The sequence below is a fragment of the Dipodomys merriami genome, unplaced genomic scaffold (assembly GCF_024711535.1).
Source record: "Dipodomys merriami isolate MVZ:Mamm:240054 unplaced genomic scaffold, mDipMer1.0.p SCAF_21, whole genome shotgun sequence".
NCBI lineage: Eukaryota > Metazoa > Chordata > Mammalia > Rodentia > Heteromyidae > Dipodomys > Dipodomys merriami.
Window position 1 is genome coordinate 7,333,685 of NW_027203493.1, and position 22,989 is coordinate 7,356,673.

The 22,989-nt window shown below is 43.6% G+C and overlaps 1 protein-coding gene across 4 annotated transcripts in view; it reads right to left on the reverse strand.

Annotated features, from left to right (window-relative positions):
• The window catches only part of Cstpp1 (centriolar satellite-associated tubulin polyglutamylase complex regulator 1), a 158,497-nt gene that overhangs the window by 20,795 nt on the left and 114,713 nt on the right, over window positions 1–22,989 (reverse strand). For all 4 annotated transcript variants that reach the window (XM_070032424.1, XM_070032425.1, XM_070032422.1 and 1 more), the window contains exon 4: window positions 2,897–2,981. In XM_070032424.1, coding sequence (XP_069888525.1) covers window positions 2,897–2,981 — 85 coding nt within the window. The remainder of the gene's footprint in view (window positions 1–2,896; window positions 2,982–22,989) is intronic.

The window sequence follows — 22,989 nt, forward strand, 5'->3', positions numbered from 1 at the left end:
CCTGCAGCCTGTTAACTGTATAATAAAGACTCCAATATGTCACATTTCAAAATGTGGCTTCTGGGATGATTCACCTTACAACACTGAATTAATCTCTAACTGATTTACCTTACAACACCGAATTCATCTCTAACTTTTGCGGCTAGCCCCAGGAGGATTTCCTGGGTCCTTCTTGTAAGGTCTGCTCCTGGATGGCTAGCAGACTCCACCCTCCTCGCAGCAAAGTCTCCACCCAGTACCTGCGTTACCTAGGCAACTGGGACACGTGGAAGAGGTCACATCTGCATCCGCTGAGGTCACATCTGAATGCTCACTCGCTCTTTTCTAGCTCTCTCTGCTCTCTCTGCTCTCTTGCTGCTCTTTTCTAGCTCTCTCTGCTCTTTTCTAGCTCTTTTCTCTCTCTCTTTCCCAGCTCTATCTCTTTCCCAGGCCTTTCCCAGCCACGTGGAGTGCCAACCTTGCCTGGTCCCAGCAGGTCTACTGAATAAACCTACCCCTTACCTGAATACTACGTGCATCGTGGTGCTGTTCTTACTCAGCTACCTCTTTTTAAAAACCTAACACTTCTGTTGTTCATACCTGCATTCCCATAATGCCCTCACCCTGGCTGGCTTCTACTCTTCCTCTTCCTCACAATGAAAAGGCTAGGTTTCTATCAAACAAATAAAGGGTTAGCACTGTAGCAGCCTCTGCAGCTCCACAATGGTTCTTACAGGGTTTATTACATAATTTAATTTTGCAGTGCTTACATAGATCATGTTTGAAAGGGTCTGGGGGAATGGGTGAAATGTATGCAAACCTGTGGCTGCGGAGTGTGAAGAGCCATCTGGAAAGATCCTCCCGAGTTTGCCATGTACCATGAGGAATGGAAAAGGACAGTAGCTATTCTGGACTGACAAAAACCCAGATGACCTCAAAGTGGTGATAGGGAGTGACCAGTACTCAAGTGATATCCTTTTAAATTACATGTCCCGGGGAGGGGGAGAGCTGAGCGTAGAGGGTTCACACCATCTATCTACACCTATCTACATGGAAGGCTAAGAAAAGGAGGATTATGGTTTGAGGCCAGCCCTGGCAGAAAGGTTTAAGGACTTTTCTTAATGTATAGCTGGGTACAGTGTTGTTTGCCTGTCATTCTAGTTTCATGAGAGGCTGAGAACAAGAGATCATGGTTCTAGGCTAGCCTGAGCAGAAAAGTCCGAAAGACAGTTTCAGTGGGAAAAAAGCAGGTGTGGTGGTTAGAGTCTTATACCAGCTACAATGGGAAGGCTAAAATAAGTAGATCATGGTCCAGATAGACATCCAGGCAGGAAGTGAGACTCTAACTTAAAAATAACCAGTCCAGGGCTTGCAGGCTGCTAAGTGGTAGAGCACCTGCCTAGCAAGCACAAGGCTCTGATCAGACCCCAGTCTATACCTACAATAAAGCCTGCACAAAAAGGTTGGCAGTGTGGTTTTACACTAGAAAACCTTCCGAGCAAGCAGCTCAAATTCTAGTACTACCAACTAAAAAAGAAACATTTTTATGGGATTAATGTGCACTAATAAAAGTAACAGTTTTAAAATACCTTATAAGGAAAAGGAACTATTGATGACTGTATCCTGTGTGCAGAGCAGCAAATAAATTGGCTCTAAAGAAACACTGTCACATGAGGCCACATGCTAAGTCTTTAAAATAACACTAAAAAAACAAAAGAAAATGACGCTAAGAGCAATAGGCCAGTCACAAAGGAATTGTGTTACACAATTCCATTTATCTGAACCGCTCAGAATAGGCAAATCTAAAGAGACAGAAAGTAGATTAGCAGTTGCCAGGGGCTAGGGAGGATGGAGGGATTGGAGAGTAATGGCTAAGGATTTCTTTTTAGTGTAATGAAAATGATTGTGGAAATGGATGTATCACTCTGGAAATAAAATAAAAACCACTGAGTTTTACACTTGAAGCAAGTGAGCTGTATAGTATATACATTATATGTTCCTTACAAAACTATTTAAAAAAGAAATACTTGATGAATACCTGAAGGAACAACTGAATATAAGAACTGCTCTGCTGCGTGTCAGTGGCTCATACATGTAATCCTAGCTGCTCAGGAGGCTGAGAGCTGAGGATCAAGGTTCAATGCTAGCCCAGGCAAGACGGTGAGATTCCTTTCTACAATGAACCACCAAAAAAAGCCAGAATTGGAGCCATGGCTCAAGTGGTAGAGTGTCAGCCTTGAGAGGAAAAGCTAAGGGACACTGCCCAGGTCCTGAGTTCAAGCCCCCATTACAGTGACTTAAATCATGAACAATTATAGAGCCATTTAAAATGCCAGACGAAATATTTACTCACACATTCATTCACACATTCCTCCAGCACATATCTAGGTACTTGCTAAGTGATAGAAATTTACAGCATCCCACAAGACCAGCATGGATCCTGCCTGCTCTCCTGGAGCGTACACATTCTCATACATGGCTCCTTTTCTTTATTTACAGTAGTGCTTTAGTTACAGTAGTCCTTTTATTGTAGTCTCGTCTTTAAGAATGATGCTGAATTTCCCCCAAAAACACTAGAGATGAATCTTTCATAAAATGATCTGAGTCCAAAGGAGAATTAACATGGAATTTGAAGCAAAATCCATTTGCCTGCTTTTAACAAGAGATAACCTCTCATGCCATTTTTTTTTAAGCTAAGAAAAAAAAACCCAAGTCCAGTATGGTGGTACACATTTGTAATCCCAGCACCCAGGAGGTTGAGGCAAGGATTCAAGATCAGCCTGTCTCAACAAACAAACAACCAGACCCCACTGAATACCAATTCCTCCCCCAATGTTCCTCTCTTCTTGCATACAGTTTAGATTTCTCTGAGAAAACCTGGTCCCCACAGTTGGCTCCCAGAGTTGGGACGACATACCTGGCTGCTTTCTGAGTGAGCTCCAGTGGGAAATCTGGGCACAGTAACTGCAGTAGACAGTGATATTCTCTCATGGTCAGCAAATCTGGAATGAAAGGGAAAGGAGCACATTAGGTCTCTTGTGGGTCACTGCCCTTTTTGGTCAGTCTCTGCAGCGCTGCTTCTTCACAGGTCACTGTTAAGGGAGTGAGATTATAGGATTGATGTGTCTAAAAAGCCTTTCTCAGGTGGAGGCACCCAGTTATAGTGTTTTGGCCAAAAAGACTTCACTGGTTTGAGAAATGGTCAGGTGAAGGGAGGAAACAAGAGAGACAACTTCATCAGCCTTTCCTCCCCCCTCCCTCCTTTCTTTCTCTTTATCCTTCTTTCCTTCCTTCCTTCCTTCCTTCCTTCCTTCCTTCCTTCCTTCCTTCCTTCCTTCCTTCCCTCTCTCTCTCTCTCTCTCTCTCTCTCTCTCTCTCTCTCTCTCTCTCTCTCTCTCTCTCTCTCTCTCTCTCTCTCTTTCTTTCTTTCTCTCTCTTTTTTTCTTTCTATCAGTTGTGGGGCTTTAACTCATGGCCTCAGTGCTCTTTTGCTCAAGGCTAGTGCTCTACCACTTTGAGCCACAGCTCCATTTCTGGTTTCTGAGTGGTTAATTGGAGATGAAAGTTTCACGTGGACTTTTCTGCCTGGCTGGCTTTGAACCGTGATCCTTAGATCTCAGCCTCCTAAATAGCTAGGATTACAGGTGTGAGCCACTGGTGCTCGGCTAGCCTTAGTTTTCTTTGAATATAAAAGTATGGATGAGGGCTGGGTCTTGGTTCAATGTCAACAAAGATATAAGACACTATCTCAACTGTTAGTGGACACAGTGGTGTGTGCCTGTTATCCCACAGACACAGAGCAGCACAAATAGGCCTGCCTGGCATAAAATGAGCCCCTATCCTGAAAATAGCCAACAGAAAAAGGACTGACAACAAGCAGGAGGCTTTGAGTTCAAACTCCAGTACCACCAAAACAAAACAAAACAAAACTGGACAAATGAATCAAGTCAAAACTGGTTAAGTCTTTTGCAATTCTCTGGCATGCCCAAGGGCCATCCACAGAATATCTACGGGTACAAAGAAGAAATAGTACAGAAACCCACAGACCTATTACTTTGTTATTCAAGACTGCAGTAGGCTGGTTTCTTTTGTATACTTGCACACAAATCTGGTCATCCCATTATAGGAAGCCAAGATAAAGATCCAAGATATACACTCAAGGCAACCAAAAGATTCTTGATGTACAGAATCAGTGCTGTGGGAGAGAGAAGTCAGGAGGCTCTGTGGTCCAGATCTGCCAAAGAGGCAAATCTCATAGAGGTTTACAGAATCTCAAGGGAAAAGAACCACCCTGGTGCTTAAAAGTTGTTGCTGCTTGCTCTAAAGCCAAAAGATTTTGGACCAGCCAGGCCACAGCAATTTGCAAGTATTCCCTGGTACTAAAGCATTTCAAATATTGACAGATATGCTAATGGTCAAGCAAGAGCAATGCACTCTGAAGCCATCCTTGGTGGGAGGAAGATGAATGAGAGAAGGGAATCCAGAGGACATGGCTACATCTGGGGAATGAAGATGATGATCACAAGCACTTGGTTTCTTTGGACCTAAGTTAGCCCAAGCCACAGGAATCCAGATCTCCTTCCCTTGTTAGTTTGGTTGATGCTTTTCCAAGACAGAAACCCCAAAGCTCTAGGGACAGGCCTTGGTTCTTACTACTTTTTCATCAAAGCTCAATTCAAGGTGGGGGCAGAGAGTTAAACTAACCACACTGCCAAAGTCAGGGACACCAAAGGAACAGACTCAGCGTCAATGTAGGTCAAAAGATCAAGATGGCTTTTGTGGCCTTCGACTTGGCCACTGTAGGGTGTGCGCTCTCCTCCCCTCACTCTCATGACCTCGGGCACAGCCTGGCAGGAGGTCTTGTTCTTCAAGGGAGGGAGTAAAAGCTGTGCAGTTCTCATAGATTTAGGGTGAGGAAGGAGAGAGGTGAAGGAAGGGGGAAAAAGCCATTGAATATGATGTGTCTACTTCATTCTTACTTTCAAACTGCATGGAATGAAGAGTGCTTTTCAGGGAGTACACAGAGGTTGTCTGAATTATCAGTGATTCTCTAGGCTAAATTTCTGGGGATCTATTTGATAGACAGATGCCATAGGAATTCACACTTATCCCCCAAGGTATCTGGAAAACAATCTTGGGATGATAAATACAGCAAAATAAAGTAAGTAAGAAGGTGAAAGAGAAAGAGACAAAGAGGGATAGAGACAGACAAATACAAAGAGAAACACATACACATGCACACATACACACACACACACACACACACTAGAAGTAATCTCTATACATACTAAAGAAATACACCACTGGGATTCAGTCTCATGATTTCCAGAGGCTAGGCCCCTGATTACATTCTTTTGTTTTTGGATGCTAAGGGTCAAATCCAGATATGTTAGGCCACTGCCTAGCATGTACAACATCCCTAGCCCATATCTTTAGGTTCTTGATGTTATTCAACTCATGTACTTCAAGAAGAATAACAAAAATCCATATTGTACCTCTCTAATGCAACAGGCTGCAAAAAGGCTGTTAAAAATACTAAAACAGCATCCATCCTGCCCACAACTTCTGACTTGGCTCTTGCAAACGTTAAGGAAAGAAGGAGGTCACGCAAAGAGATTCATGAAATGCAGCTGCTCTCTTCTGTGTGTGAGAGAGATAGAGTAGTTCTAATTCTACTGAAGTAGTGGGCTAAATAGAATCAAGGCCACAGATTGCCAGGGAGAGCTGTTCCTGTGCCTGCTTGCCTGCCTGTAGGGACCGGGGGAATGGCAAGTGGTGAGACTATCAGAAAGAAACTAGAACCCTGAGAAGCATGTGGGAATGGCCTCTTCGGCCCCTCTGGCTAGGCTTCATGTCTTGGCTCTGCACTTTACCAGGTATGTAATCTTGGGCAACTTGTTCCTCTCTCTAAATTTCTGCTGAAAAATGGGAAGAATAACATTTGCTTTTGGGGTTGAAGTGTAAAAGAGATGCTTTCTCTAATGAGAGTTGTTTTGCTTTTGAATCCTGTGAATACAGAGAAGAGAGGAGAACAGAAAGTTATCTCTTGCTGTATTTGAATGCTTTGAATCTTGTCATTTCTGAACACTCTAGTGCTGCATCCATTCGTTTAACATTTCCACAGCCTCCAGTGTTCCAGGCACAGCACTGCAGTGATGAACAAGTCTTCCATCAGTGCCCTGGGTCTTACACTCAGGCTCTCATCAACTCCAAATACTGCTGTGTATATTGGGCTCTTTGGCTCTTAGTGCTCTCTCCAAGATTTCAAAGACCCTTCCTGCAGCCTTTTGTGCTGTAGGAATAACAGTAATGAAAGTGAAGACTTTGAGCCCAGTGACAGAATTAGTGCACTTAACCTTCACAAAGCCCTTAGGAAACAGACACCATTATTATTCCCAGTCCCATTTCACAGATAAGGACATGAAAGCTTAGAGGATGCAATAACCAGTGACCCCAGACAGGATGGCCTGGAGGCAGGAAGAGCATCTGCCTCTCCAAAGCAAGATCCCTAGCTGGGAAGAAAGAAGCAGGGTTGAGAGGAGAGAGGCTTGGAGAAAATACCACCCGCTGGTGGGTTTTTTGTTGTTGTCTTTTTTGTGTGTGCCTGTCCTGGAGCTTAAACTCAGGGCCTGGGCACTGTCAAGGTTAGTGTTGTACCACTTAAGCCACAGCTCCCTGTCCAGCTTTTTGGTGGCTTATTGGAGATAAGCGTCTCATGGACTCTCCTGTCCAAGCCAGCTTTGAACCGTGATTCTTAGATCTCAGCCTCCAGAGTAGCTAGGATTATAGGCATGAGTCACCAGCACCCAGCTCCTGCTGGTGGTTTTTTTTTGTTTGTTTGTTTCTGCTAGTGTTTTTGAGCATCTATTATGGGCAACACCCTGTTCTCCTTATGTTTCCATACATTGTTACCTCACCCAGTTTCACTATTTTTTTTTTTTTTTTTTTGTCGGTCGTGGGGCTTGAACTCTGGGCCTGGGTGCTGTCCCTCAGCTCTTCAGCTCAAGGCGAGCGCTCTACCACTTGAGCTACAGCGCCACTTCCAGTTTTCTGGTGGTTTATTGGAGATAGGAGTCTCACGGTCTTTCCTGCCCGGGCTGGCTTTGAACCGTGATCCTCAGATCTCAGCCTCCTGAGTAGCTAGGATTACAGGCGTGAGCTACCAGCGCCCGGCTTATCCAGTTTCACTATTTTTCTCCCCATTTCACAGGCACAGACTCAGGACTGGAATTCAAACTCGGGCAGTGTGGCTGCAGCACTTACCCAGCTAGGATTCAGCACCTTGATCTTATCAAATCTAATGTGGGAAGGCTTAGGAGCTTGTTTTCCCCTCCAAAATGACTGCAGCAACTAAATAGCTCCAGGTGAACTGGATCAAGGAGACAATCCAAGTGAATTGGGATTTTTCATGTAAGAAATTGAGGCTGAAAGGTTCTAATTACCATCAACAGGAAAACACTGAAGCTCTGGTTAAGCAGCCCTGCCATACATAACTAGCTAGGCCTGAGGCTGGGCTGGGGAAGGAGGGCACGTATGGCAATGAATGCACCTGTGCTGTTGGCTACACTGCAGCTCTCATCCCCACCCACCTGCCAGCCGCTTGGCATCCTGCAGGTGCAGGGAAGGGAAGGGGTATGTGTGAACAGATGCCTTCTCTAATGGAATCCCCCCACAATTAGGAATGCTCAGCCAGCAGGTCCTGAAAGTTCAAAGACAGAGACATAAGAAGGCTTTGGTAGAAGATCAAAATCAACCCTCTCCACAAATTGGTGCTTCTCTTTGTGTGGGTGGTCAGAACTCTTAAACTCTCCTCTTCTAAGTCTTATAATAGTCTTACCATCCAGGTACCTGGCTCAGGACCAGGGAGGTTTTTAAACCTTGATCCTATCATCTCTAGGGAAAGCACAGCATAGCACTGTGGCACAGACTTTAGAGGGCCTTAGTTCAAATCCTAGATTTACCACTGACTTCAAATCACTTGCCCCAAATAAGGATATGCCCCAGTTTCCCATGTATAAAATGACTGTGCAGACATCACAGGATTTCTGTGAGTTAATGTGAAGTACTTACACCAGTGTCTGGCTAGTCATAAATATTCTGACATTATTTTCTATTCCTATTTCAGAAATAAAGGAAGTTAGGCCCAGAGAAGCTACTTGCTAGAGGAAACAGCTGTTGATAGAGTGCTGGGCTCCAAAGGTCCTAGGAGTTATTACACTCTAGCAGCTGGAATCCAGCTGGTGTGTGATAGACTTACGTTCTGATGATAGGATTGTTAACGCCACAGACACTAGCTTCAAAACCTGTTTCTACTATTAGCCACTAGCATGACTTGGAAAAGTTATACCACTTCTCGGAGGCTTGGCTTCTCCATTCTAGAAGTGTGAATGAAGTCTTGAAATTAAGAAATTTTGAACTAGATCCTGAACAATGCCTTACATACATAGGTAAATATTTGTTGAAGGAAGGAATGCATGAATAACATCATCTCTCATATGATTCTAAGTTAAAATTTGTAGGGATGAGGTTCTGGTCACTGTAAACATAGAAATGGAAGCTCTTGCCATGTGTTGGTGGATTGCCTATAATCTTAGTTACTGAGGAGGCTGAGATCTGAGGATCAAGGTTCAAAGTTAGCTTGAGCAGCAAAGTCTATGAGACTCTTATCTCAAATTAACCACCAAAAAGCCAGAAGTAGAGCTGTGGCAGAGGGGCAGAGCTCCAGCCTTTAGCAAAAAAAACTTAGGAAAAATGTCCAGGCCCTGAGTTCAAGCCCCAATGCTGGCACAAAAATGAAAGAAAGAAAGAGAGAGAAGGGGGGTGAGAGAGGGTGAGAGAAAGAGAAAGAAAGAAATGGCAACTCTCTAGGCACAGGGGAAGCCGGAAGGTATAAAAAAGTTGAAAATACAAATGTCCTATTTGTTGGCACACAGTTTTCAGCAAATCCAATAAATCATCACATGTATACTACAATTCATGGGCTTACTAGCTCCAAGAACCATTTTGCCAAGTATTCAATTTCATTGGCTTTAATATTTATTTTCATAGAATTTTATCATCAATTTTACTATGATAACTAAAGGAAGCCTAGGATTCATTTCACAAAAACACACTTTGCCACTGCTATAACTCTAGCAAGAATACAATTGCTTTCAAGATAAGCAGAACTGTGACTAAAAATATTCTCAACTATTCAGAATATTTTCAACTATTCAGAACTGTGGCTAAAATATTCTATTGTTTGTTTCCACTCATACTACACAGTGATAGATGAGGTTATTATTATTGTGTGTACACGTGTGTGTACATGCGTGTGTGTGTGTGTGTGTGTGTATGTGTGTGTGTGCCAGTCATATGGTGTGAACTCAGGATCTGGGCACTGTCCCTGAGCTTTTTTTTTTTTTTTTTTTTTTTTTGCCAGTCGTGGGGCCCGAACTCTGGGCCTGGGCACTGTCCCTCAGCTCTTCAGCTCAAGGCTAGCGCTCTACCACTTGAGCCACAGCGCCACTTCCAGCTTTTTTCTGCTTATGTGGTGCTGAGGAATTGAACCCAGGGCCTCATGCATGCAAGGCAAGCACTCTACCACTGAGCCACCTTCCCAGCCCCCCTGAGCTTTTTTGCTAGTACTCTACAACTTGAGCCACAGCTCCACTTCCAGCTTTTTTTTTTTTTTTTTTTTGGTCATCAATTGGAGATAAAAGTTTCACAGACTTTCCTGCCTGGCTTGGCTTTGAACCGGGATCCTCAGATCTCAGCCTCTTGAGTAGCTAGGATTACAGGTGTGAGCCACTGGCATCTGGCTTGATGAGGTTATTTTAGTCAAGAAAATCAATCTAGTCAGAAATGATTGATGCCCAATGTAGTTAAAGGCTAACTCGGTCTCATATGTAGGAAAAGAAAGATGGCTTTTGTACATTTGATTGCCTTCTTGCTGTGGAAATTCTTGCTTCTAAAGCTCTGTGGGGGGGGGGGGAGCTTGGTCTTTTCTATATCCTCCTTGCAGACCACCACCTATATCCATAATGCATATTTACAAGAACTGGGATAGTGTGTGGCTGTAGACTCAGAGGCCTCTCTGTTTTTCTTGGGAAACGATGGCTTTGCCAGGCTTAGTGGAATCACTACCCAAGACCTGTGAGGAGTCCCAGATGGATGACTTGGAGTCACATCCTTGCCCCATACTCAGAGAAGGCTTTCCCAGAATCAAGGGGTTTTAGCTCCAAAAGCATGGGGATACAGTAGGTTCAGGCTGAACTGATATGTATGAACTGCTGCTGGACAAGGGCTGGAGATAATGAAATGTTACCAAGCCACAGGAAACCCAGAAGACCCAACAACCTCTAGTTGGTTGGTTGTATGAGTTCAACAGAAACTACTGCAGAGGCCAGAGAAGACCACAGTCTATGAGCATACTCTCCAATTTTCAGTTGCAATTGTTTTTATGTTCCTTTAGGCAGGGGTTGTGAAGGCTCATTCTAAATGACACCCTCCACCAGGCTGCTCTGCCAAGAGGTGCTCGGAAGGACATGGATAGTTTGGGCATAACCACACTACCCCTTCACATCCCTGGGGCATGGAGGCTTTGTTACCAGGCCACAGCTGAGCAAATACTTGTTGGTGTTACTCTGCGGGGGGGGGGGGGGGGGGGGGAGGGAGGTGGAGAGGGAGGCAAGCTAGGGAAGGGGGCTAGACATCTGACAGCTTCACTCCGCAGGGAGCACTTGGTACTGCAAGTCTGCAAGTCACAGGAAGATGGTTAACATCCTAAGGGCTGTGTTCCGGTCAAGCAAGGCCCAGAAGAGCAGTCTGTGTTCTTAAAATTTATCTTCTTGGGAAGCACTGTTGTTTCATATTAAAAATGGAGAGAAATAATAATTAGTTTACTGAAAAGGAATGAGAAACAATATCCTCCAATGACACCTGTGAGGTAAAGTGGGCCATTATTAACACTATCATTTGCCAACTCATTACTCTCCAGAGCATCTTTAGTGTGTTCAAACAAGGGCAGAAAGCCAGACTCTTTAGTGTTTGTTGTTTTTTTTTAAAATTTTACATTATGACTAAGCCCAGTACTAAGTGAGAAATGTATTTAGCCTATTTCTCTTTGGTCAATGTATATGTTCTAGGCAGTATGTATGTCCTACATTGTGTGTCAGACATATTAACAATTTCATGACAATGTCCGCAATGAGCAAAAGTGAATTTTCAGGACTGGTTTATATCACATAAAGATTTAAAGAAATTTGAGCATTTCTAATCAGAGTCTCAAAACTCCTCCCTAGCGATCAAATATGACAAATCACGGCAATTTAGTCAGGTCTGTAGGCTCACTGTGGGCCTGTTCACCATGGAGAGCCTTGTCCATTATGTTGGGAATTCCCTACACATGTTATCAAGACAGGTTATTGCCCAGTTTTGTGGAACTCACGATGGGGCCACCTTCAGAGTTACAGCACAAAGGCTGGGGAAAGCCATTAGCTGAGAAAGCTTTGATGAGATGCAACACAACAGATTTCCCAAGCCTGGGGTGGGCAGGATGTGGCACAGTGGAAGGAGGCACTGGAACCAGGAGGAAAAGAAAACTCATGGCAAGGCATAGTCTCCAACCCATTTATTGAGGAAATGGGAAGTAGTGGGGACATTAAGATGTGGAGCAGGCCATCAAGCTGCCCAGCAAGGAACTTACATAGTATAGCATTCACACCACTCACAGCCTTCACCAAGTATTAGTGGTGCATGTTTTGTTTGGAAACAGGAGGTCAAAAAAACCAAAACCAAAACCAACACCTCAGAGTCAAGGTGGAATTCTCCTCCAGGACAGGGACAGCGCTGTCAAGCACCTGTGACCCACTCCTGCTCCTAAGTGAACAGAAGTGGAGATGGGTCTTCATGGCCAGAATGAGTGCTTCATGTTGTTTTTAGGAAAGAAGCAGCCAACTCAAGGACACATCATGATACAAGAAAATAACTTGATCTGGGTTATGCAAATAACTGACTCTATTCCTTTGGATACAACTTTTCTAGACCTCAGTTTTCCCACCTAAACACAAAGAAGTTTTTTTATGTCTGAAGGTGAAAAATTAGTTTGAGAGATACTTCTTTTAAAAAAAAATGTAAATCTCGGGTTGGGAAGGTGGCTCAGTGGTAGAGCTCTTGCCTTGCATGCATGAGGCCCTGGGTTCAATTCCTCAGCACCACATAAGCAAAAAGAAAAAAGCCGGAAGTGGCGCTGTGGCTCAAGTGGTAGAGTGCTAGCCTTGAGCTGAAGAGCTGAGGAACAGTGCCCAGGCCCAGAGTTCAGGCCCCACGACTGGACCCAAAAAATAAAAAAAATAAAAAATAAAAGTAAATCTCAGTGGGGCACCTGTGGCTCAGGCCTGTAATCCTAGCTACTCACAAGGCTAAGATCTGAGGATCACGGTTCAAAGCCAGCCTGGGCAGGAAAGTCCGTGAAACTCTTATCTCCAATAAACCACCAGAAAACTGGAAGTGGCACTGTGGCTCAAGTAGTAGAGTGCTAACCTTGAGCTGAAGAGCTGACCAAAATGTGTGTGTGTGTGTGTGTGTGTGTGTGTGTGTGTGTGTGTGTGTGTGTGTGTGTGTGTGTGTGTGTGTGTGTGTGTGTGTGTGTGTGTGTGTGTGTGTGTGTGTGTGTGTGTGTGTAACTCTCATAAGAAATTTGGTATATTTCCATAGATACAAACAAAGGCTTTTTTTTTTTTTGTCGGTTATGGGGCTTGAACTCAGCCTAAGTGCTGTCCCTCTCAGCTCTTCAGCTCAAGGCTAGTGCTCTACCTTTTGAGCTACAAGGCCACTTCCGGTTTTCTGGTGGTTTATTGGAGATAAGAGTTTCACGGACTTTCCTGCCCAGGCTGACTTTGAACCGTGATACTCAGATCTCAGCTTCCTGAATAGCTAGGATTACAGGCTGGGAAGGTGGCTCAGTGGTAGAGCGCTTGCCTTGTATGTATGAGGCCCTGGGTTCAATTCCTCAGCACCAATAAACAAAAAGAAAAAAGCTGGAAGTTGGCACTGTGGCTCAAGTGGTAGAGCACTAGCCTTGAGCTGAAGTGCTGAGGGACAGCGCCCAGGCCCAGAGTTCAGGCCCCACGACCGGACCCCCCCCCAAAAAAAAAAAAAAGTGCTGCTGCTCCTAGAGCAGTCAACTCAGGTCCAAATGCTGCTTCTTCGGCCAATTAGCCTAGTGACATTGAATCAGCCAATGGCAGTGAATACGAATAACATTATTAGTACTATTAATGAAACTATAAAAAGGAAAGATAGTAAATTAAAGTACTGGTATATGGCATAAGGAGGCATTCAGTAAATAGTACTTGCTCTTGTTACCACCTTCCTGAATTGGAGGCACTCAGGTGAGATGGCACCCTGCTACTAAAGGCGAAATTCCTCCAAGTTCACCTCTCTCTCTCTCTCCCCCCATTCCCCCCCCCCCCCACCGTCTTTTGCTAGTCCTGGGACTTGAACTCAGGGCCTGGTCACTGTTCCTGAGCTTCTTTGTGCTCAAGGCCAGTGCTCTACCATTTGAGCCACAGTGCCACTCCTGGCTTTTTCTGAGTAGTTTATTGGAAATAAGAGTCTCACGGACTTTTCTGCCCAGGCTGGCTTCCAACCATGATCAGATCTCAGCTTTCTGAGTAGGTAGGATTACAGGTGAGAGCCACCAGCGCCCGGCTTTCAAGTTCATGTTTGGCACAGGCCAATGCATGGCTGAAACAACTTCACTCCTTATCTCACAATTATTTTTATCATGCCTTTGTTCTCTATTGATGAGTAACAAACATCTTGCCTGAAGTTAGGCAGGTGCACGATACCTAAAGCATGGTCAACCCTCTGTACTTTTTTTTTTTTTCTTCTGGTTGTGGGGCTTGAACTAAGGGCCAGGACACCATCCCTGAGCCTTTTGCTCAAGGCAAACCCTCTACTACTTTGAGCAACAGCACCACTTTCAGTTTTCTGGTGATTAATTGGAGATAAGAGCCTCATGGACTTTCCTACTGGGCTGGCTTTGAACCGTGATCCTCAGCCTGCAGCCTCTTGAGTAGCTAGCAGTACAGGTGTAAGTCACCAGCACCTGACTTGTGGTTCACTTTTATTTTTGAATAATTTTTTCTCTTTTAATTTTATTTCTTTATATTTTGTTTATGTGTTATTGAGGAATTAAACCCAGAGCTTCATGCATGCTAGGCAAGCATTCTACCACTATGCCAAATTCCCAGCCCTGTGCTTCACCTTTAATAGTGCTGATGGCTCAGATTTGTAGAAAGACTGCATAATTATACCAGACATTTTCACATGCATTATCACCGGTGATCACTGTAAGAACTGGGGCGAGAGGCAGGGAGAAGATAATGGAACCTCCCACCTTTAAATTTTAGTATTTTATTTCATTTTTTAAATGCTGAATCCAGGGATTTGTATATGCTAGGCAAGAATTCTACCACTGAGCTATAACCCCAGCCTCTCATTTTTTATAGACAAGGAGAATTATCCTAAGCAAGAGACAAAATCAGCATATAGGTGCTGGGAAGGTGGCTCAGTGGTAGAGTGCTTGCCTTGCATGCATGAGGCCCTGGGTTTGATTCCTCAGCACTATATAAGCAGAAAAAAAGCAGGAAGTGGCACTGTGGCTCAAGTGGTAGAGCGCTAGCCTTGAGCTGAAGAGCTGAGGGACAATGCCCAGGCCCAGAGTTCAGGCCCCACTACCAAAGTAAATAAATACATACATACATACATACATACATACATACATACATACATACATACATACATACATACATACATACATAAAAATCAGCATATAAGCAGGGGTTCTAGAGTAACATTAAGCCTTCTCAAAGCAAGCTCCTGCTACCTGGGCTTGTACTTATAGTCCCTGGGAACTCAATCTATTTTTCTTGCTTTTACAGATGAAAATAGCTAGGCACAGTGAATTCCTACAGTGAGAACTCAGTAAATGTTAGTTGTAGTGCTATTGTTGAGGTTAATGTTAATATGCCTTCGGATTTTCCATCATTTTATCAGGATGGGCCCAGTGTCCTTGCTGTCCTCCAAACAAACTGACATATCTTTTCTATTTTAAATGATTCATTACTAATACCTACAAGACAAGGAATAACACGATCAACATGTGAAGTCATTGTAAATCTGTTTCTGTAATTTTAATAGGACTAAAAACAGAAATACATACACATACACAGGTCTTTTACTTACCAGTTTAAATAGCTGATTGATAGAATTTTTTGTACTTTTTTATTGTAAAAATGCTGTACAAAGGGGTTACAGTTACATGAGCAAGGTAATGAGTACATTTCCTATTGAGCATTGTTGCTTCCTCCTTTGTTTTCCTCCTACCATTTCTTCCCTCTCATATCCACAACTACCCCCCCATATTGATAGAATTTTATAAGCTGTTTTAATTTTATAAGAAAAACTGTCTAATTAGGACGTTAAGGTGTCAAGCCACAGACAACAAAAACAACAACAATAATAATGACCATTTCTTTTGAGTTTTCCACTGCCTGTAACACCCATCAAATAAATAGCAAATAAGCCAGATTACATATTTGATTTGCTTAAAATGCACTTTTCCTTCTTTTCTAAATAAATATAAACAGAAGCAGTGGCTAGTGGGGTTACTCACTGAGGGTGAGTTGAACCAAGATGGACTAAAAATATAAAAACAACCACCTCAGTTCTTTGGCTCCCAATGGGGATGCAAGTGAGGGAGGCTGTTGCCAGCATGTAGGCGTATTTATAAAGCCTGCAGACTGCTCTCCACCAGAATCCACTAACTTCCACCAATGATGATGGATTTCTGGCTACCCATCCACTCAAAAACAGCAACTGCAGGAAGCAGGAAGAGGGCTGGATACAGATAAACCCATGCATCTCTTCAGATGAATCCACCTTTGTGTTCCCTGCTGTTTCCTGTCTTTTGTGGGCACATGCAATGTACCATGACTATAATTATATGTGGATGTGTGGGTAAGAGAAGAGGCAGCTAGAGAGGGAAGAGTGTATGATTTTTTTGGGCCTACATGGGAAAGGAAATTGATGTTAGCAGTTATTGTTCCTAAAAACCATCAACTTTGTTTTTAAAGTATGGTTTTCCTAGTAAAAGATCCTTTGCCTGAAATGCAAATGAGTCACTCATCTTATTTTAATAAAAATGTTAACAGAATGATACCGTTCTCTATCCTGGGAAATTACACCATAGTTAATGCTTCTAAACCCTGGGCTTATCTTTCAATGGGACTGGCAAGCATACAAAAAGAAAATCAAAGGGATTAAAAAAAATACCATGGTGGTATAAAAACTTTACTCATTTTTTCTTTTTTCTTTTTCTTTTTTTTTTTTTTTTGTTGGTTGTGGGGCTTGAACTCTGGGCCTGCACACTGTCCCTCAGCTCTTCAGCTCAAGGCTAGAACTCTACTACTTGAGCCACAACGTCACTTCTGGCTTTTTCTGTTTATGTGGTACTGAGGAATCAAACCAAGGGCCTTATGCATATCAGGCAAGCACTCCACCACTAAGCCACCTTCCCAGCCCCCCCCCCACTTATTATTTTTATGCACAAATATTCTAAAAGTGAAAAAGTCCTAACTACTCAGGAGGCTGAGATCTGAAGATCACGGTTCGAAACCAACTGGGCAGGAAAATCTGTGACTTTTATCTCCAATTAGTCAGCAAAAAGCCAGAAATAGAGCTGTGGCTGAAGTGGTAGAGTGCCAGCCTTAAGCAAACAGCAACAACAAAAATCTAAGGACACTGCTTAGACCCTGAGTTTAAGCCCCAGTACAAGCACCACCCCCCTCCCCCCAAAAAAAGAATTATTTAAACTGAGCATGGTGGCACATATCTGTAGTCCCAGCACACGGGAGACAGGAGCAAGAAAATTTGTTGAGTCTAGGAGTTCATGACCAATCTTATCTCAAAAAAATAAAACAACAAGAACCCCCAAAGTTTTTTTTTTTAAATATGTAAACCTAAAAACCAGAAGTGGATCTGTGGCTCAAGTGGTAGAGTGCTAGTTTTGAGAGAAAAAGCTCAGGGACAGAGCCCAGGCCCTGAGTTCAAGCCCCAGGATTGGCACAACAAAGCAAAACAAAACACACAAAAAAAGCAAACCCAGATCTAACATGCCAGAATTTTTTCACTTTTATTCTCTGTGGCTGAGGTGGGAGCACAAAGACTGGGGTGAAAGGAAGGAAAGAAAGAGAAATAAAAGAAGGAAGGGTAGAAGGAAAGAAGGAAGAAAAGAATCAAGAGAGAAGAAAAAAGCTACCCATTTTTTATGGTATATAAATCATAACTTGGTAAAACTATCAAAATAGAAGGGAACGAGGGAGGGAGGTGGGGAAGGGCTGAGGCCATGAGAAAGTAAGAACTCCATTGAGAGTTGATCATTTGCAGCTTCCCAGTCCCTCATTCTCAGTGGCTTTGTCTTCCCCTTCAGTACCTCAATACCAGTGAGTCCTTTTCCTAGACCTTGTTTTGTCCACAATGCAAAGGGGGTATGAAACTGGCAATCATCTCTCACAGTACTTTCTGATTGTGTATCTCACTATCAGGTCCCTCTGCCCTGCCTTACAGTGACACTGAGGCTCACAGGTGAGAAGTTTCAGCTCACTGCTGCACAGGAAGGTGAAACACCCCTCAGACAAGGGCAGAGTGAGAAGAAGCCAGTCACCCACCAAAGTCAAGGCACAGAACTTAACAGTTAGACTCTTTTGTGTCACTTTCATTTTTCATCTTTAGTTATATGTATGGATGGCCTTCCTTCCTTTTCCCTGGCCCACACAGTTGTTCCCACTCAGAACAGGATGAGTAGCATGAAAAGCTTAGGAGGGTAGGGATTCCATCTCATGTGGCTGGTACACAGCAGTCAAAAAAGATTCACTGGATTTTATCTCTGTGCCTCCCTATGACAGTGTAGTATATCCCAAAGCATCTCTGAGTGTTTCATGGATCATCTGAATCCTGAACCTAGGGAAGCAGAAGCAGAATCTTTGAGTCATGGATTGAAATTCTACATTTCAGCAGAAAATTCATGAGACTCTCTGGATTCACTTTGCATCTGAAAGCACATTTTTTTTTTTTTTAGTAAGTCCTGGATTCCTATTCTAGCACCACTACTTACAAGGGGCAAATTGACTACTTAAATTTTTTGTGTTTCAATTCTATCACCCTTAATAGAAATAGCTATTTCTCTCTCCTTTTTGTGTGTCTGTCTCTTTCTCTCTCTCTAGTGGTACTGAGGATTAGACCCAAGATCTGCTAGGCAAGTGCTCTATACTAAGCTATGACTCCAGCTTTACCTCACAGGGTTTTGAAGGGTCAAAATTCAAATCAAATAGATATTCTGGAACATTTATTATGAACCAGACACTGTTTTGTTTTGTCATTTATGGAGCTTGAACTCAGGGCCTGGGCTCTGTTCCTGAGCTCTTTTGCTTAAGGCACAGTTCCACTTCCAGTTTTCTGGTAGTTCATTAGAGATAAGAGTCTCATGGGAGGCTGGGAAGATGGCTCAGTGGTAGAGCGCTTGCCTTGCATACATGAGGCCCTGGGTTCAATTCCTCAGCACCACATAAGCAAAAAGAAAAAAGCCGGAAGTGGCATTGTGGCTCAAGTGGTAGAGCACTAGCCTTGAGCTGAAGAGCTGAGGGACAGCACCCAGGCCCAGAGTTGAGGACCCACGACCGGACCCAAAAAAAAAAAAAAAAAAAAAGAGTCTCATGCACTTTCCTGCCTGCGCTGGCTTTGAACCATGTTCCTCAGATTCCAGCCTGTTGAATAGCCAGGATTATAGGTGTGAGATACCAGTGCCCAGAGTGACACTGGTTTTGTAGGAGCTGAGGAGACATTAGGAAACAAGTAGGAAAGCTCCTTGCTCTTATGAAGATTTTTAATCATAGTGAAGACAGATAATAAACAAGTATATTATATAATAAGGTAGTGATGAATACAGTTGGTGGGGGGTTTAGTAGTGGTGTATACTCCAAATAGAGTGGTCTAGGTGGGTTTCATGGAGAAGGCAACTCCTAAGCAAAGATTTGAAGGAGGCTAAGGAATTGGCAATAGAGATATCTGAGGGAGGCAAAGTCCAGGCCGAGGGAATGAATGGCTGCTTACTGTCTCAAGTGGGGAATATGCCTTATTGGTAAGATGCAAAGCACAGAAGCTGCTGTGTTACAGCCAGGAGAACAAAGGGGAAGGAATAAAGGTAAAGTTAGAGACACAGGGCCAGTTTGTGTTTGGACATTTAGGTCCATAAGTAAAGTTTAAATGAGGTATCTGTGTTAAGTGTCTGGAATAGTATTTGGTATATAGTAAACAACTAACAAATGGCATCTGTATTGATGTGAGTATCTTCTGGTCTTTAAACAGAGCTAAAAATTTAGAAGAGCAGCCTGCAGGAACTATAGCACCTTTGTGTACTTTGGTGGGGTTAGAGTCCTCCAACATTACCAAAAGTACAGAAATCAAATAGATCAAAGGCCTGGGTTGATCCCTGGCAGCAAGGAGAGATGGTTAATTCTCTGCAGGTGCTCAGAAGACTGAGCTAACAGAGGCATGCAGAGTCAACACAGCATCAATAAAGACGAGGAAGGAGAGGGGTGTGGAGTGGGCTGGGCTAAGAGCTGAAACCACCAGAAGCCTTGTGAGTCAGTGAGAGAACCAGCAGTGGAGCATGGAAATGTCTCCCACAGGAGCGAAACCCATCCCAATATCAAGGAGACCACAAGTCATAGGATAAAGTCGACAAACTGACAAACTGCTGGGGAGTAAGCCAGGAAGCTCAGCAACAAGAATGCACTTGTGTAGGGAAGGAAAAAAATTAAAGAATTCAGACAAAATGATCACTTTCCCTCTTGGGGGCTCTTTAATCCTCAATTTCTCTCTCGTCCCTTTCCCCTCTCTTCTTCCTCTCTCTTCTCTCTATCTCTCTCTGTCTCTCTGCCTCTGCCTCTCTCTCAGCTCTGATCTTGTCCCAACAAGACAAAGGCTAACTTTTGAGCAGCTGATCCTTTTCATTGGGTGAAGGACTTCTGAGAAGACGAGTACTACATGTCTGCAAGATAAAAAGGTGTTGAAGAGTTTCCTTGGCCATACTGTTCACTCCTGGGCAGATTGCACTAAGGCACACTCCATGAGCCCTCTAGGATTTTCAGAATGGAAAGTCTGCAGGACCCTCAACCTGCTGACAGGACTGTGGTTTCTTTGGAAATGAGAAGCAGGTGAAATGGTAATAAAGGCTGGTTGGAGATGCCAAGACTAGGCTTCAAGCTGCTCTAAGTTGTGCCAGGGAAAGCAAAGCCAGGTACTGTCCAGTGGAAATTTGGAAGGGGCAACTTTTGTGGACTCAATGATGTCAGCTTGAAATGTTGTAGCACTTGGTCTCTATAACCCTGACTTGGAGAACAATTTAATGTGAGAAGAAGTGAAGAATAACTCAATTTATGTGATCTTTGACTCAATATATTCAGTTCACCAATGAAACCACTATTAAGATCAATATGAGATCTTACTAAAGATCTTGTATGATCTTTCAATCCATTCTTCAAACAATGTATCTGTCTGCTTTACCATTTCCTGGGAGTAATCATGTCTATTTGCTATGGGAGTTCTTCATAACTTTCTTATTTATTGATTCAGACAACAAATATTGTGTCAGTTGTGTACCAGAGACTGTGCCAAGTTCTGGAGAAATAACCACAGATGATAGACAAAAATCTAGGGTGCATATGTGCAGGGTCTGAGAGACAAAAAATGAGTATGTAAATAAAATACCTTTAGGAAGTTGTCAGGGTGAGGGTGACATCTTCCCAGTTCAAGAAAACAGTGTGCCATATGATGGTCAAGATTAAGACAATAGGGTGGGTGGAGGAGGAAAACCTCTCTGAGTGGGTACAACTGGAGCTAAGAACTGAACAGAGAAGGAGCCGGACATACACTCCGAAATGAGGAAGGCAATGTAAAGACTTTCAGCAAGAGAGTGTTTGCATGCTGCCTTCAGGTTCTGTACATAATGCTAGTTCTCTGTCTCCAGCATGTTGCAATCTGGTAAAGAAATTGCCCTATGAGGCATGGGAAAGAACGATACTGAATGAAACAAGAGTCCAAGGTTTACCAATTATTGGAGATGCAAACTGCCATGGAGGAGGGTGGGGATATGGGGCAGGTACACCGTTTCCAGAGTAATAGTAAGGCAAAGGCTACAGAAATCACCCTTCCCCCTAGGCCAACACTGCACACCACCATGGCTAATTGGCAAAGCAGTGTGCGTGAATGAGCGCAAGACATCCAGCCACATTGCAGCACCATTTCACACATCATCATTGCAAGTCACTGACTGACAGGATTTAGCATTCAAAATCTGGCAGCAACCAGCAGCAAGGCAGAGAGAATTCCACTGGATTCTCCAAAGCATCTGACCCACAAATGAGGAGTGAGGAGAACATTTTTAAAAAACAACTCCTGAATGGTTCAGTGAGCCAATTTGACATTGAACAGAGACACACAAACATCTAGCCGCCTTTGAGGCAAAGGTCAACTTCTTGTGTTTGTCCCTGATCTTGAATGCAAGTTCTTGATCTGAGCTCAGTCAAATGGCCAAATGGGCAATGTGAAGCAGAGACAAGTCAGATGAGGTGTTGCTGGGTGACACTTCATCGTCTGAATCCTGAGGGGCAGTAGAGCTCGAGTGGCTGAGAACAGGGTCATGGGGGAAGAGGGTGCAGGAGATGTCCTTTGAAGAGAGAGGCTTTTCCATCTTCTTATCCTTTCTTTGGCTTTGGACCCTTGAGTTCTTCTCGTGTAGTTTAAAGATCAAGTGTGGGTAGATGGTAAAAGTAGCTGGTATTTGTGGGCCAGATCTTTACATGTGGTGAACCTATCACAGATCCTAGGTTTGGGAAGAGGGATTAACATGAGGGGAGAAAAGCACATTTCCAGCCTGCAAGAAGTAGATAGAACTGAACTACTCCTGACTTGTGGATTACTGAACTTTCTAATTTTCCTAATCAAGTTGGAGCGCCGTCCTTCCCCCCCTCTCGACCCCCCCACCCCCGGTCCCTACCATCTTCTCTCTTCCAGGCCCTTCACACACAGCTGCGAGGGTAAGATTTACTAGATGGAATGTGTTTGTAAAAATCTGTTTTGTTCATTGGAACATGTTTATCAAGAAAGAAATGGAAAAAAAAAAAACCTCTCTGTCCCTTCTCACTATTTACTTTTTGGTGACTGCCCTCTGGGATTTAGAACTGGATAAACAGATGGACTTCACAGAAGGAGTCAGGCCAAACGCCAGGGTGTGTATATATATCTAAATCTCAGTGTATATATGGCAAACAGTCTTCATCCAAACAGCTGCGCTGGAGGGAAGTGAGGGGACAGAATCTTCTAGAATCCCATTGCTCGTAGGTGCAACTCCCTGGTGGATCCCTGGGCTACAGGATGCTGAATAGTTTCTACAGTTTTCAGATATGTGACCCAACTTCATTTTCTGTCCTCTTGCTGTGGCAATTAAAGGCTGGGCCAGATTCAAAACCAGTGCTTATCATTTAGATTGGGGTTGTTGGGTGTGTATGAGTGCCTATAATGTGCTGAGTGTTTGCATTACCTAAGAGTGACCTCTGAATACCTTTGTAAAGTTTTGGAGGGGGTGGTTGTATTGTGTGTGTGTGTGTGTGTGTGTGTGTGTGTGTGTGTGTGTGTGTGTGTGTGTGTGTGTGTGTGTGTGTGTGTGTGTGTGTGTGTGTGTGTGTGTGTGTGTGTGTGTGTGTGTGTGTGTGTGTGTGTGTGTATGGAGTATATGCGCATGGAGTTTATGTAGAAGTTTTGGAAGGCCTGAAGGACAGTATTTTCCAGGCCATGGGAACAGCATAAGTGCCAGAAGGAATGGAAGACAGTGATCACTCACATGCTATTATCTGCTGTAGGAAAGGAACTAGGAGGGATGGTGGAAAAGCAGTTCCCCTCTTTATT